Source organism: Podarcis bocagei (genome assembly GCF_964188305.1).
Source record: "Podarcis bocagei genome assembly, chromosome: 13".
NCBI lineage: Eukaryota > Metazoa > Chordata > Lepidosauria > Squamata > Lacertidae > Podarcis > Podarcis bocagei.
The window spans coordinates 30,693,873-30,708,298 of NC_138138.1; the positions used below are offsets into that span (position 1 = coordinate 30,693,873).

The 14,426-nt window shown below is 43.0% G+C and overlaps 3 protein-coding genes across 3 annotated transcripts in view; 2 read left to right on the top strand and 1 right to left on the bottom strand.

Moving 5' to 3' along the window:
• Positions 1–14,426, top strand: part of LOC308571684 (vomeronasal type-2 receptor 26-like) — a gene marked incomplete at both ends in the record, with an annotated part of 363,060 nt that overhangs the window by 211,296 nt on the left and 137,338 nt on the right. The gene's annotated exons all lie outside the window — the stretch shown is intronic.
• Positions 4,375–10,315, top strand: LOC308570652 (olfactory receptor 5AR1-like; the record flags this gene model as incomplete). Its single annotated transcript, XM_081165565.1, has 2 exons — positions 4,375–4,559; positions 9,367–10,315. The coding sequence occupies 2 exons, from the start codon at positions 4,375–4,377 to the stop codon at positions 10,313–10,315; spliced, it is 1,134 nt and encodes a 377-aa protein (XP_081021691.1).
• LOC308570653 (olfactory receptor 6B1-like) lies at positions 13,247–14,224 on the bottom strand (the record flags this gene model as incomplete). Its single annotated transcript, XM_081165566.1, has 1 exon — positions 13,247–14,224. One exon carries the CDS (start codon positions 14,222–14,224, stop codon positions 13,247–13,249), a length of 978 nt encoding a protein of 325 aa, XP_081021692.1.

Below are 14,426 nucleotides of genomic sequence, written 5' to 3' on the forward strand. Positions count from 1 at the left end.
GGCCAAAGATGAACCTGGCTTGGTAGTGAATTGGTAAAAAGTTCAGCTCTCAGAAGTGGAGTAACCAGTTGCTATTAATCTGCTCCCGTGAGTAGTCTAGCTGCTGCAGCCTGAAAAAGTTGAAAGCTCTGGGCTAGAATCAAGGGAAGTTCCAAATAAAATGTGTTAAGTAATCAAATCTTGAGGTTACCAGTGCTTGAACCACTGTTGTCAGGTTGTCATGGTCCAGGAGCGGCCATAGCTTTATACCAATCAGAGCTGGTAAAAAGCACTCTTGGCCACTGAGGTCATTTTGGCCTTGGTGACAGTGACAGAGCAAGGAATATCCCCCCCCCCCCGCATATATTTTCCTTCAGAGGGAGTGCCACCCTGTCAGAATAGGCAGCTGACCTATCTCTGAGACATAGGAACCACCCACCCAAAAGTCTTCCATCTTTCCATATTCAAGTTTAGTTTATTGATCCTCATTTATTTCACCACTGCATTCATGCACCAGCCCCGGGTTTGCACACACTTGACTGATTCAGATATAATGGAGAAATAGCCTTGCGTATCGTCAACTTATTGATGATACCTTGCTTCGAAACACTTAATGGCCACTTCCACAGCTTCATTGGGAAAATCATTGGAACAAAATAGTGCTTGTGGCACACCATATTATAGACACCAGAGAGCCAAAGAATACTCTCCCACTGTTACTTTCTGGACATGACCCTGCATATAGGAATAGAGACAGTGCATCACAAAACCATCAGTACCCATCCCATAGATTTAGTCAAGGAGAATACCATAGTTAATGGAGTTGATATCCACTGTGAGATCGAGCAGAAGTAGCAGGGTTTCATTGCCCCTCTCCCTCTCTATATAAAGCTCATCTATCAGGGGCCCCAAGGCTGATTCAGTTGCAAACCCAGGCCTGAGTCCAGACTGCCATGGATCCAGATAATCAGTTTCATCTAGGAATGCCACAACCAGCTCAACCACCTTCTCCAGAAAGGAAATATTTGCAACCAGGTGATAGATGTTAAAATAAATTGGGTCCAGAGATGGGTTTTTTTTAGTAGTAGTTGCACCAATACTTCCTTTAAGGTGGCAGTTACCTAGACCTACCTATTAAACACCCTCCCCAACTCAATTTCATCAGCCATGATGAGCAGGAATTAAGAAGGCATGTAGTTGAACACATCTCTCTGCAAGCACCCTGCCACATAATCAGGCCTCATAAACAGAAATTGATCCCATGAAGTTGGAGAAGACGTAGCAGTGAACACTTTATCTGGGACTGAACCAAAATGCTTGCGTCTAAATCACTGTGGAGGTGAAATACTTTATCTTCACAGCAGGCCTCTGTTGCTTCCAGAGTCCTATTCACACCACACCAGGTAAGACCAGATTCTGGATGAGCCAGAAGAGCTCTGTGGGACAATCACAGGCATACCTCCGATATATTGCAGGTTCAGTTCCAGGTCACCGCAATAAAGTGAATATTGCAATAAAGAAAGTTACACACCTACCCACCCCCCAAAAATATATATAAGTTACCTTTACAGTGGTACCTCAGGTTAAGTACTTAATTCGTTCCGGAGGTCTGTTCTTAACCTGAAACTGTTCTTAACCTGGAGGACCACTTTAGCTAATGGGGCCTTCCGCTTCTGCCATGCTGCCAGAGCACAATTTCTGTTCTCATCCTGAAGCAAAGTTCTTAACCCGAGGTACTATTTCTGGGTTAGCGGAGTCTGTAACCTGAAACGTATGTAACCTGAAGCATGTGTAACCCGGGCTATCACTGTACACTATACTGCAGACTATTAAATGTGAAATAGAATTTTGTTTTTGTTTGTTTAAAAAATGTACATACTTTAATTTAAAATAAAAATAATACTTGATTGCTAAAAAATACTAACCACCACCTGAGCCTTTCAGTGAGTCATAATTTTTTTGCTGATGGAGGGTCTTGCCTCAATGTTGATGGCTGCTGAATGATCAGAGTTGTGGTTGCTGAAGGCTGGGGTGGCTGTGGCAATTTCTTAAAATAAAACAGCAATGAAGTTTGCTGCATTGATTGACTGTCTGCAGCTACACCTGCATCCTTGTAAAGAGCAGCAGGAGTCACTGTGCTGCAAGACAGGCACCAGCAGCTTAGTCTCCAACTCAGTAGCTGCAGCAACCCTTCAAAACCAGATTGTCTCTGAAGCTCAGTAAATCAAAACACAATGAAATGAGATATGCCTGTACTTGAGGAGGCAGTAGAGACTATGAAGTAAGATTTATTCACTGCTCTTATTGCCACATTGTTGATGCGATTGTGTGTGTAACCCATGCTCAGTTGGCCTCGAGCAAGATCTAAACAGCCAGTGCTCTAGTTGACATCCATATCTTATCACATGCAACGATAGAGTACCAGGGGGCATTATGGGCACTCGGGAGTGATGATGTTAGTAGCCTTCTACATCTCACAGTTCCACAGTGAGATGGGTGCCTCAACAGGATCACCTGCTCTATCAACTGGAAAGTCCCCCAGAGCATTCAGGGATACATTAGAATCCATAAATCTTGAAGGGCAGACCATCTTCATCAGTCCCCCATTCTTGTCATGGCGGATAACTGTCATGAGTCCAAACTTCACCAGGAAGTAGTCTATCTAAAATATTAGATAGTCCGTGTTACAATGATACATATACATGGACACTTAATATATTTTAATAGTCAGTGAAAAAGCAAAGTAGTTCTACCTGTGTTTGAGCAACAGATTGTTCAGACAATCCATTAGCAGCCATTCTAGGTCGAATTCAATTGCTCCTTTCGTCACCTGAAATCTTCTGAGTTGGTAGCTGTAATACCACCTTCTGGACATCTGCAGTGCAAAAGGGTGGCACTAAAAAGTACCACGAACAATTGTTCAACTGAGTGAGGAATCTCACGGTGACTGTTAGATATGTGTATGTGTGATGTTATGTAGATGTCCCAACAGCATGAAGAGGCCAGTCTCAGCACAACTCATGTTACTGTTACCATTTTTAAGGATGATTCAAGTTGTTTGATATCATAGCACTAAAAAAGGATCAGGGTATAATCCAGGCAACTGACACCAAAGGATAAATGGATAACATTTACATTAAATGGAGATTCATTAAAAGATCATGATCTGCATCCATTTTTTTTTAAAATTCCCACAGTATACAGTATGTCCATGGGGGGGGGGGGAGCTTATTTATCAAATTTAGGGTCCAGATGTTTTAATGTTTCAAGTGGTATAGGTATGTGTGTTGGGGAACTAGCTGGCTTTTAGGACAACTCTGTGGTGTGCTGTACTTTTTCCTTTTTTAAACAGGTTTCTAGGTACAGTGTAGTGGTTCTCACTACCTTCAAGAGGAAACAGAAAATATAGCTTCCTGTTTTGTACAGATTAGACCCCAATTGTGAAAATGATTAATATTTATCATTTCTAACAAAAGAAGTACTTTCTTCTCCCAAATTATGATTCAACATGCAACTTCCATGATGTTGCCTATACACCTTTCATATTCCTTTCCTTCAAAGCATTCTTATGCAAACATTCCTGTGATTATTCTCTAGCTTGTGCTTCCATCTAGTGGTTATTTTAAAGAAAGCATTAATGGGATGCTATCACAGAATCGCAACTAGACACTCTGATAGTATATGTAGTATTCATCACAAATTTGTTGCACAATAATCTCTTATTTTTCATGGTCTTATAAAATAAAATAGTAAGTTTAATTTAGAACTGGCACCACTGAGTCCCACTTAAGGTGGAAAGTTTATGGTCAGAGGCAGCAGAGGAGAATGGCTGTTGGGCGGGTAGAGATCTCTCTTCAGACATTTTGTTGGGCTCCTGTGGCAATTGAAGGAGTGAGACTTTTCATATTCAAATTATAACCTGAACATAAACTGGAAATTAAAATAACGCTTTACTCCTAATCCTGTTTACTCAAAAGTAAACTTCATAAAAGTTAAAAATAACAAAGATCTCTTTGGAGGAAAAAGTGGTATATAATTGCAATAAGCGCATGTCAGTACCAGGGGTTTCTGGAGGAAAGAAATTACAGTGGTATCTCGGGTCACAAACACCTCGGGGTACAAGCACTTCGGGTTACAGACTCCGCTAACCCAGAAGTAGAACCTCGGGTTAAGAACTTTACCTCAGGATGAGAACAGAAATCGTGCGGCAGCAGTGGCAGCAGCAGCGGCAGTGGGAGGCCGCATTAGCTAAAGTGGTACCTCAGGTTAAGAATGGTTTCAGATTAAGAATGGACCTCCAGAACGAATTAAGTTCATAACCAGAGGTACCACCGTATCTAGATCCATTTCAATCTGGTTTCAGGTCTGGTTATGGGACAGGTGGCTTTGGTCACCATGATTGATGACTTACACCAGGAATTAGATGCAGAGAGTATGTTCCTGCTAGTTCTGTTGGACCTCTCAGTGGTTTTCAGTACCGTCAGCCATGGTATCCTTCTGGGCCACTTTCCTGAAATGGGACTTGGAGGCACTGTTTGGGGACAAAACCCTGTGTTTTTGTTACTCTGTAAAAGTAACAAGTAAGAAGCCAGGAATAAGAAAGCCAAGAGTCCGAGGGTCAGGAAGCAAGGAGTCACAAAGTCAGGGGTCCGAGGATCAAGAAGCAAGGAGTCAAGGAGTCAAAAGCAGCAAGGCAGGGAAAGTGTTGCTGTGGCAAAGAGCTGAAGGGAAAATGCTGACCTTATATCCCTTCCCAGCTCTTGTCACCAGGTGCTGTGAGTTACCAATTGGCCTCTCCTGTGTGGCTGCACCTTGCCTCTTCAGAACAAACTTAGGAAGGCCCCCAGTCCTGCAGAGTCCTATTGGTCACAGGGCCTGGCTCCTGCACACACACCTGACAAAAAGCTCCATCCAACTGGAACCCCAGCAACTTAAAATTATGTGGATGAATAGGAAGTAAATGGAAGACAGCTTCTACATCACACTTTGCCAAAAGTGCACCCTTCCCAAAGCTCCTGATCAACTTGACTGCTTGGTCAAAGGTGGCATACTTAACAGAACACAAGTCAGGAGGGATGGCATCATTTACTGATGAACCCTGCGGGTAAAATAAATTGTGAATTAAGCAAAATTCACCTGGGGCCTTTTGAGGCAACACACCCAAAGGAGAAAGGTGCAAATCTAGGTAAGGAGGGTGCGCAAATGGGCCAGCCATCCTACCCAAAGCCAGTTGCTCCCTGATCTTTCTCCTAGCAACATCAGGCAACTCCCTGACAGATTTTTTATTTTCAACTTTGGTAGCCCTAGGTGGGAACACCACTGGGATACGAAAGCCTTGAGAAAATCCAAGCCAAATAGGAAGCAGAAGCTGTATCAGGATACCTGTGCATCCCCGCCCTCAAGGCGGGCAACATAATGGGAGTATGAGCTAGGGTCAATAAGCCCTCACTTAACAACACAGGCTGCTAAAGGAGAGGATCCTTTCTGATCCTGCTGAGAACCTGTCCTTGCCCCACGAAAAGGCCGCTTAACTCCACAGGAAGCGGTGGATTGGCTCTCAAAACATTTATCACAAATGTGGGAAAACCTGCAACCCTGATGCTTTTGTATACATATACAATGTATACAAAATCAATGGAGTATAAGATACCATAAAAACATAGGCTCATCTAAAAATAAATAAATGACTGAATAGGCCTCTCAGCATAAAAAGGAATTGAGCAGTAAGGATCATTATTGGAAAAACCATCTCATAGCATTGCACCAGTGGCAATAAATGACCAACTTCTATCTGAAGCAAGTCAGCCTTCAGAAACATAACAGGCAGAGGCAAAGATCCACACCTGACCTGAAAGTTTGGTGATTCCCATCCCTTGAAAAGTAATACAATATTTTGAGGGCATTTTTACCTCTTCCCACAAAATCCAATGAAGACTTCTGTAAAGACCCCCAGCTGGAAAAAAGCAAAAGCAAAACATAACCCTTCCTCAACTTTATCACCTGCTAATGGGGCTATGCAACCAAAGGGGGATTTTTCAAATTATTAATCAAATTTTAAAACAATTGAATCGTTTTCTTATTCACAATTTTTTTTTTTAGCATAATTTGATAGCAAATGAAAACATCCCTATATAATGCACAAGGGAAGGGTAAAGGAGAATCTTATCTGTGTTTTGCTCCTGAGAATTGCTCACATTTTTTTAGAAAATTGCAGGAGGGAAATAATACATAGTAACAGTGCACATTTGCAGTGACGTCTTTAGGTAAAGGGTACAGAATATATGGTGCTCACTGTAGAACCCCGGGGATTGCTACCCCTGTGTCCTATAGTTAGGTTATGAAGCTAATCCTATAGGACCACAGCTAAGCTTAAGGAAACCAAAAAACTGAAGAAAGCTTCTTCAGAAGAAACCTTCTTCAAAGAAAGCACAGGGAAGCCAATTCTTCATCTCTAACTGTAATGATGTCAAGATGGTTGTCAGAAAAAGCAGAAATAATAAAGCTTTATCTAGTGGTATGTATCTGAATTAATATCTGGTTACATCAGGGGTTGTCAACCTGGTCCCAACCACCCACTAGTGGGCATTTCAGGATTCTAGGTGGGTGATAGGGGCTTCTACGGCACAAGCTGAATCCTCCTTCCATCGAGCATGGGTGGGCAGTAAGGATTTGGATTTTGGATTTGATATCCCGCTTTATCACTACCCAAAGGAGTCTCAAAGCAGCTAACATTCTCCTTTCCCTTCCTCCCCCACAACAAACACTCTGTGAGGTGAGTGGGGCTGAGAGACTTCAAAGAAGTGTGACTGGCCCAAGGTCACCCAGCAGCTGCATGTGGAGGAGCGGAGACGCGAACCCGGTTCCCCAGATTATGAGACTACCACTCTTAACCACTACACCATCAAGAAAGATGCATTAGTAGGTATTAAAAGTTGACTACCCCTGGGTTACATAGTGTGATAGATTGATAGGTTTAGTGGTTGTATGAATCAAGAATATTGTTGAAGTCTATGTGGGATAGAGGGAGCTCTTAATGTGAAATTAGAATACTGTGCACAGTGCTGGTTGCCATATTTCATCAGAGAGCTGGAAAATGTATTTAAGAAAAGGGCATACAAAACAATCTTATGGGCACAAATTCCATAGAAACACTTTCATGTCTCTTGAGTCTGCTAGCAATCAATTTCATTGGATTAACCCAAGATCAAGAGAAAGAGAAAATTTAACTCTATCTACTTTCTGCACACCATTGCTAATTATGACAGCCTCCAGCAAGTGCCCCAAGTCATATTTTGCTAACTAAAAACAAGGAAGCAAACTCAAATGCTTCATGGAGTTTCAGTTGCTTGATTATTTTTGTTGCCCTTTTCTGCACATTTTTCAATTGTGCGGAATCTGAAGGACCTCCTCCTATTGCCTTAACCTGCCTCAACCCTTTATTCCTCATCAGCATTATTCTCCATCCGATCCCGTCCAAACACACCCGTGTGTGCATATTATCTCAGTTGGCCAGGTTTCTGTCTGACCATGAAATCCACATGTGGAAAGCTCTCCTTGGAAAAGTTTGCTTGGTTCCAAGCCTGTTTTTCTTTCTTTCTTAGGGTCTGGCAAACATTTTTAAAAATTGCACAGGCATTCTTGTTTGTTTCACAGATGAATTTAATTGTATCTTTATGACTTTTCCTGAGCTTTATCTGCTGCAAGTGCTCCCACCCCAGAACCTGTACAAACCATAGGTTACTTTTATATGCAACAATGTGTGAGAATTACCCTTAAGAGTACACTAATAATAATAATAATAATAATAATAATAATAATAATAATAATAATTTATTTATATCCCACCCTCCCCAGCCAAAGCCGGGCCCAGAGCAGATAACAACAGTAAAATGATACAACATTCTAAAATCATTTCATTATTAAATCAGTTCAAATCAGATTAATGGCAACCATTGGGCAAGAGTTCGGGAGCATACCAGGGGAGGCGGTCCTGTAGGTACGAGGGCTTTGAAGGTTAAAACCAGCACCTTAAACCTGATCCTGTACTCCACTGGGAGCCAGTGCAGCTGGTATAGCACTGGGTCAATGTGATCCCGCAGCGAGGACCCTGTAAGGAGTCTCGCCGCGGCATTCTGCACCCGCTGGAGTTTCTGGGTCAGTCTCAAGGGCATCCCCATGTAGAGCAAGTTACAATAATCCAGTCTGGAGGTGACCGCTGCGTGGATCACAGTGGCTAGGTCAGGGCAAGAGAGGTAAGGAGCCAACTGCTTAGCTTGCTGGAGATGAAAAAATGTCACCTTTGTTATAGCTGCAATCTGCGTCTCCATGGAAAGGGAAGTGTCAAGATTAAACACAAACTTTTAACGGACGGTGCTGGCACTAACTGCGCCCCTGCAAGAGATGGGAGCTGCCCCCCCCCAATCCCATATCATCTCGACCCAGCCAAAGGACCTCTGTCTTCGAAGGATTTAACTTCAACAGGCTCCCATGTAACCATCCAGCCACAGCTTTCAAACGTCTGATCAGTGTGTCTGGGGCTGAGTCAGGATGGCCATCCATCAACAGATAGAGTTTGGTGTCATCAGCATACTAATGGCAGCCCAACCCAAAACTCTGGACAAGCTGGGCGAGGGGGCGCATAAAGATGTTGAAAAGCATCGGGGAGACTATCGCACCCTGCGGCACTCCACACACCAAGGAGTGGCGCAACGACAGTTCCCCCCCCCCAAGCGCCACCCTCTGTCCCCGACCAGAGAGAAACGAGCGCAGCCATTGAAGGAATGTGCCCTGGATCCCCACGTCGGCGAGGCGGGGGTCCAGGAGTTCGTGATTGACCATGTGGAAGGCTGCTGACAGGTCTAAAAGAATCAGCAGCCCCGACCCACCTTGATCCAGCTGCCTACGGAGATAATCTGTTAGGGCGACCGGAGTCGTCTCGGTCCCATGACCAGAGTGGAAGCTGGATTGGAATGGGTCCTTTGGTGATGTTAATCAAGGAGTTTTCAGAACTGCTTTTATGGTTGCATTGTTCTTATTTATTGGTTTTATTATTCTAAATTACACATCACCTTTGGAGTCTTCCACTGTAGTTTATACATTCACAAAGAAATGCCCCCCCCCGGTGACTCACATTTCCCCCACAGCTATTGCATGCTGAGTCAATGTTTTCTTCATGACACATATCTCAGCTATTTCCTAGTTAGTCACTGCCAGCTTAGGCCCCATTGGTATATATTAATGTTAGGACTTTTTGCCCTGGCGTGGATGTGACCCATGCATAAATTATCTATGTCTCCCAGCTGGACTGGGGGAAAGTTTCTTCAAATCTTACAAAACACATATAAAACACTTTTTTGTTTTTGGGTTTTTTTCCTGTGCTTTCTACAGGAGGAAACACTTTGCACATATGGATAATCAAACCCACACCACTGAGTTCATCCTCTTAGGCTTCTCCAGTGATCCAAAGCTCCAGATCTTACTCTTTGCAATCTTCCTGTTGATTTATTTGATAACTCTGTCTGGCAAGCTAGCCATCATTTTGGCTACAAGAATGGATGCTAATCTTCACACTCCCATGTATGTCTTCCTTTCTCATTTGGCTTCCCTTGATATTGCTTTTTCTTCTGTTACAGTTCCTAAAATGTTAGAAGACTTCCTTTCAGCAAGAAAAGCAATCACGGTTGATTGTTGTTTTACCCCGGTCTTCTTTGTCATGGCACTTTCAGTGGGAGAAGGTCTCCTCCTCTCTGTGATGGCGTATGATCGGTACACAGCCATCTGTCACCCCTTGCATTACAACGTGATGATGAGCAAACGGGTCTGTTCGCAGCTGGTGTGCAGTGCGTTGCTCACTGGCTTTCTCTATGCTCTACTGAACACCCTTCTGCTAACAACTCTGCATTTCTGCAGGGCCAATGTAATCCATCACTTCAGCTGTGAAGCCCCACAACTGTCCAAACTTTCCTGTAGCAGCACTTTTGCAAACCAAATGGTGATTTTCACCCTTGGTTCATTTTTAGGGATGGGGGCTCTCTTCATAACACTGGCTTCCTATATTCACATCATCTCCGCTGTCTTGAGGATACGCTCCATAGAAGGGAAACGCAAGGCTTTTTCCACTTGCACATCTCATGTGACAGTTGTTGTGCTGTACTATGGAACAATTTTCTTCAGGTACTTGAAGCCAACCTCAAAGAACTCTCAGGATCAGGAAATGGCTCCCTCTGTCATTTACTTTATTGTGATACCCATGTTAAACCCCATCATCTACAGCCTCCGTAACGAAGAAGTGAAGAGAGTGCTACACAATATGGTGTGCAGAAAATTTAACAAATGAAGATATTTAATTCTTTTTCAAAGTTCATGTAGTTGGTGTTTTCAAATGACAAACTGGCATTTGCTCACCAAATACATTTTGAGAAGCACCTTCTGTCTTCTACCTGTAGCGCAGAGCATCTCCTTTGCATGCAGAAGGTCCCAGGTTCAATCCCTGGCATCACCAGGTGAGGCTGGGAGAGCCTTCAGTCTTATATGCAAAGTATACATATAAATCAGTATAAGAATGTAAACAAAAATGCATTATTGCACAGGGAAATGCTTTGCGGGGAGGGGAAATAAGTCTGTATTTGAGAAAATCACATATAACAATTATATGGGGGGAGATTTATGCTACCATGCTGGTGAATTTTCATGAGGCACTGTTGTTATTTTTCCATCAAAAACTGATGTGACTATCTGCATAACAAAATCAAAGTTTGGAGAAAATGAGAAACTGGTAGAAACTGAATTTTATGTATTCCCTCATTCCTAGCTGCTAGTCAAGGTATAAAATACTAAACTAGATTAAGCTCCCCTGCACATAATCTGATTATGAATGAGAGGCGTTATCTACTCTGTCAGTGAGATCTGGTGGGTGAGCAAGGTGGAGTTAGTCTTACTGAGCTGTGCCCCCCTGAGTACTCAGTGCAGCTTCAGGGTTGGGGAAGGGGAGTTGCTGTAGTCTATAGAGATTCCATCTCTCCCACCAGGCTCCCTGTTCAGTTTAGGAGCAGGCAGGGGGAACCTAGCAAGTGTGTTCCTGATATTGGGCAATTAGGACAGATTATGGATTATGCTGGTTTACTGGTCAACTCACTGCCCAGCAGTTTTCCTGCCTGTGCTGACAAAGCTGGTCTCAGAGGTGGTGTTGAGTTCTGCTGGTTCTGGGGGACTTTAACATCCATGATGAGGCAGCTGGCTCTGTAGTGGCTCAGGACTTAATGGCTGCTATGATGACGATGGGACTGTCCCAACATGTCACTTGCCCAACACAAGTGGCAGGCCACACTCTGGACCTTTTTGGTCAACTGGGCAGCTAGAGGGAGATCTGAAAGTGGGGAACATTGACATCAGTCCCTTGCCATGGTCAGATCATTTCCTGTTGAGCCTTAGGCTTCCTGCACCTTTCCCCCTTTGCATAGACAGAGGACCTAAATGGATGGACTGTCTTCAGAGGCCAGTGGATCCAGTAGGCTTCCAGATGAGACTGGGGGATTTTCTGGCTGATATGACTGGCACTACTGTTGAAATCCTGGCCAACCTCTGGAATATCGGGCCATTGACACAATCATTCCTGAGCACCCGCTCCCTATTATACTCCAGAGTTTAGGGCAAGGAAACAAGCTGGGAGATGGCTCTCATGCAAGGGGAGGAAAGATCTGGCTGAATGCAAGATGGTGTGAGCATATTACACTGATTCTGGCCCAACTGCACTGGCTGCTGATTAGTTTCTGGGCCGAATTCTAAGTGCTGGTTTTGACCTATAAACCTTAAATGGTTCAGGATTGCAATACCTCAAGGACCACCTCTCCCCCATGAATTGACCTGGACCCTATTATAGTCATCTGAGGCCCTTTTTCATGCACCTTCTCCATGAGAAGTCCAGAGGGTGGCAAGGCAAGAATGGGCCTTTTCTTTGGTGGTTACCCGTTTGTGGAATTTTGCATCAGAAAAATACTATATAAGCAGATAAAACCAACACCCAACACCCACTGACAGGAACAGTGAATTCATTTCTCCTTCAGCCTATTTTTGTTTCATGCCCGTTTCAAATGTGCTCTACCATAGGTCTGTCCAGTCCTAGATTTTGTGGATGCTTTTTAAGTGTTTTTATGTACACATGGGTGCGTTCACACACACACAAATACAGTTTGTACACACTTTTCTCTAAAGTATTTATTTTGTATACACCCTCCCACTAAAATACACATTTTTGTATGCTTTAAAAAACAAACAAACCTGAGACTGTATTTCTAAATTTAGAGAAGTACATAACTCGCTTGATAGATGTTTACAAGTCTGGGACCAGCAAAAGCCTCTTTGTTTTAAACTGCAGATGGAACAATTCCCCCCTCCATTTCTTTTCCTACTAGATCTGTCCGTACCATGTTCATAAATTACAGAAAGAGGCTCCTACTTAAGCTTCAGCAGGAGGAGCACACAGGGAAGAACATGCTCATAGCACAATAAGAATCTAAATAAAGGAGCTATGCTCATCCCTAACACAATAGAACTTAATCATGTTCCTGACATGATGCAAGTGACAAGAACTAATTCTAGATAATAATAAAACGAAAAAGTGGTTGGCTATGCTACTCAATTCTGTAGATGGTGGGCAAAGGGTTACAATTTACCCTTTTCCCATCACGTAAAAATGAACATGTATGTGTTCATTGTCATCAACTTTTGAATATTTATTTGGTTCTTATCAAAGTAGAAATTGATTATTTAATTTTCACTAAAGGAAGGATATTTGGGCTTTCTGCCTCAGACATCAAAATAAATTGGGAGAAAAAATGTTATCTAAGAATGTTTTTTCACACATATCATACTCTCCAATGCAACAATGGCCCCAAACTGGGACATCTCCTGGGTCTGCACTCCTGCTTCAGTCATGGACCTGGAAAAATTATTATTTTCAGGCACAGCATCCCAAAATGCACATTTTGGAGCACTGTGTGAGATCATGGACCTGAAAAACACACATTTGGGGGCACTGTGTGAGATTGTGGACTAGAAAAAATGTTGTTTGGCTGGAGGAGATCTCGGCTCTAAATTGCGCAAGAGTGTGGCACCCAAAATGGCCACATGCTCTTCTGGAGGAAAATGGGATGTCCCAGTTTTTCAGGGACAGTTGATGGGTATGACACTCTCTCCGACATACTTCTTCCAGCAAATGAAAATTGAAAAGGTCCAAGGATATTTCTCAATGAGAAAAAAATAAATAAATCTATCTGTGCCATTCAGCATTAGTGAGGGGTGCTGAGATTTTGGGGAGGGCACTTGTGCTACAGAAAGCTTTTCTTAAAGCTCCCTTGACCTCTTGATTTCTCAGACAGTAAATGAATGGGTTCAGCATTGGAGTGACAATGGTGTATATGACAGAAACCAATTTGTTTAGATCAAAAGGGTGGATCCTCTTTGGTCTTGCATACATGAAGAGAGTGGCTGAGAAGAAGATGGTGACCACAGTGAGGTGAGCAGCACAAGTAGAGAAGGCCTTCTTCCTGCCTTGGACAGTTGGGATACGCAAAATGGTACCAATGATACACACATAGGAAACTGTTGTAACTGAGAGTGGGACCAGCAGAATTATCAATGCCAAGACAAAGTCCACTATTTCAGCCACTGTCATATCCTCACATGCCATATTTAGCAAAGGTGAAATGTCACAGAAGAAGTGGTTGATGATGTTAGGACCACAAAAGGGTAGGCGAGATATAAATACAACCTTCAGCATTGAGGCGAAGAAGCCAGTTAGCCACGAACCCACAGCTAACTGCAAGCAAAGGCGCTGGGTCATGATGGTTGGATAGCGCAGTGGATTGCAGATGGCCACATATCTATCATATGCCATTACAGCAAGAAGGATACACTCTGTACATATGAGAGAGCTGAAAAAGTAGAGCTGTGTCATGCATCCTTCAAATGAGATGGACTTGTCTTCCACCAGGCAGTTAACCAATAGTTTTGGGACAATAACACAGATGTACCACGTCTCCAGGAAGGAGAGGTTGCTGAGGAAGAAATACATAGGTTTGTTAAGCTGAGGGTTGATTTTGATCACAACAATGATAATTGTGTTCTCCAGGAGTGTCAGGATGTAGGCCACAAGGAATATCACAAATAGAAGCACTTGCAGTTCCATGGTGGTTGGAAATCCAAGTAGGATGAATTCCCGGACAACACTCTTATTCTTATGGTCCATGGATCTACAGCAATAGAAAAGAAAATAGGAAGGATGAGAGGGAAAACAGAAAAAAATAGGCATGATGCTTCCTTTTCACTTTGACATCCACAGAGCTCAACTGCCTTGTTTCGCAATTTCTTTTACTCTGAAGCTTTGTAGCTCATTCTAGAGTCTTCCAAGATTGGTTACGTTACAAAATTATTTGGAGATTCATCAGAAG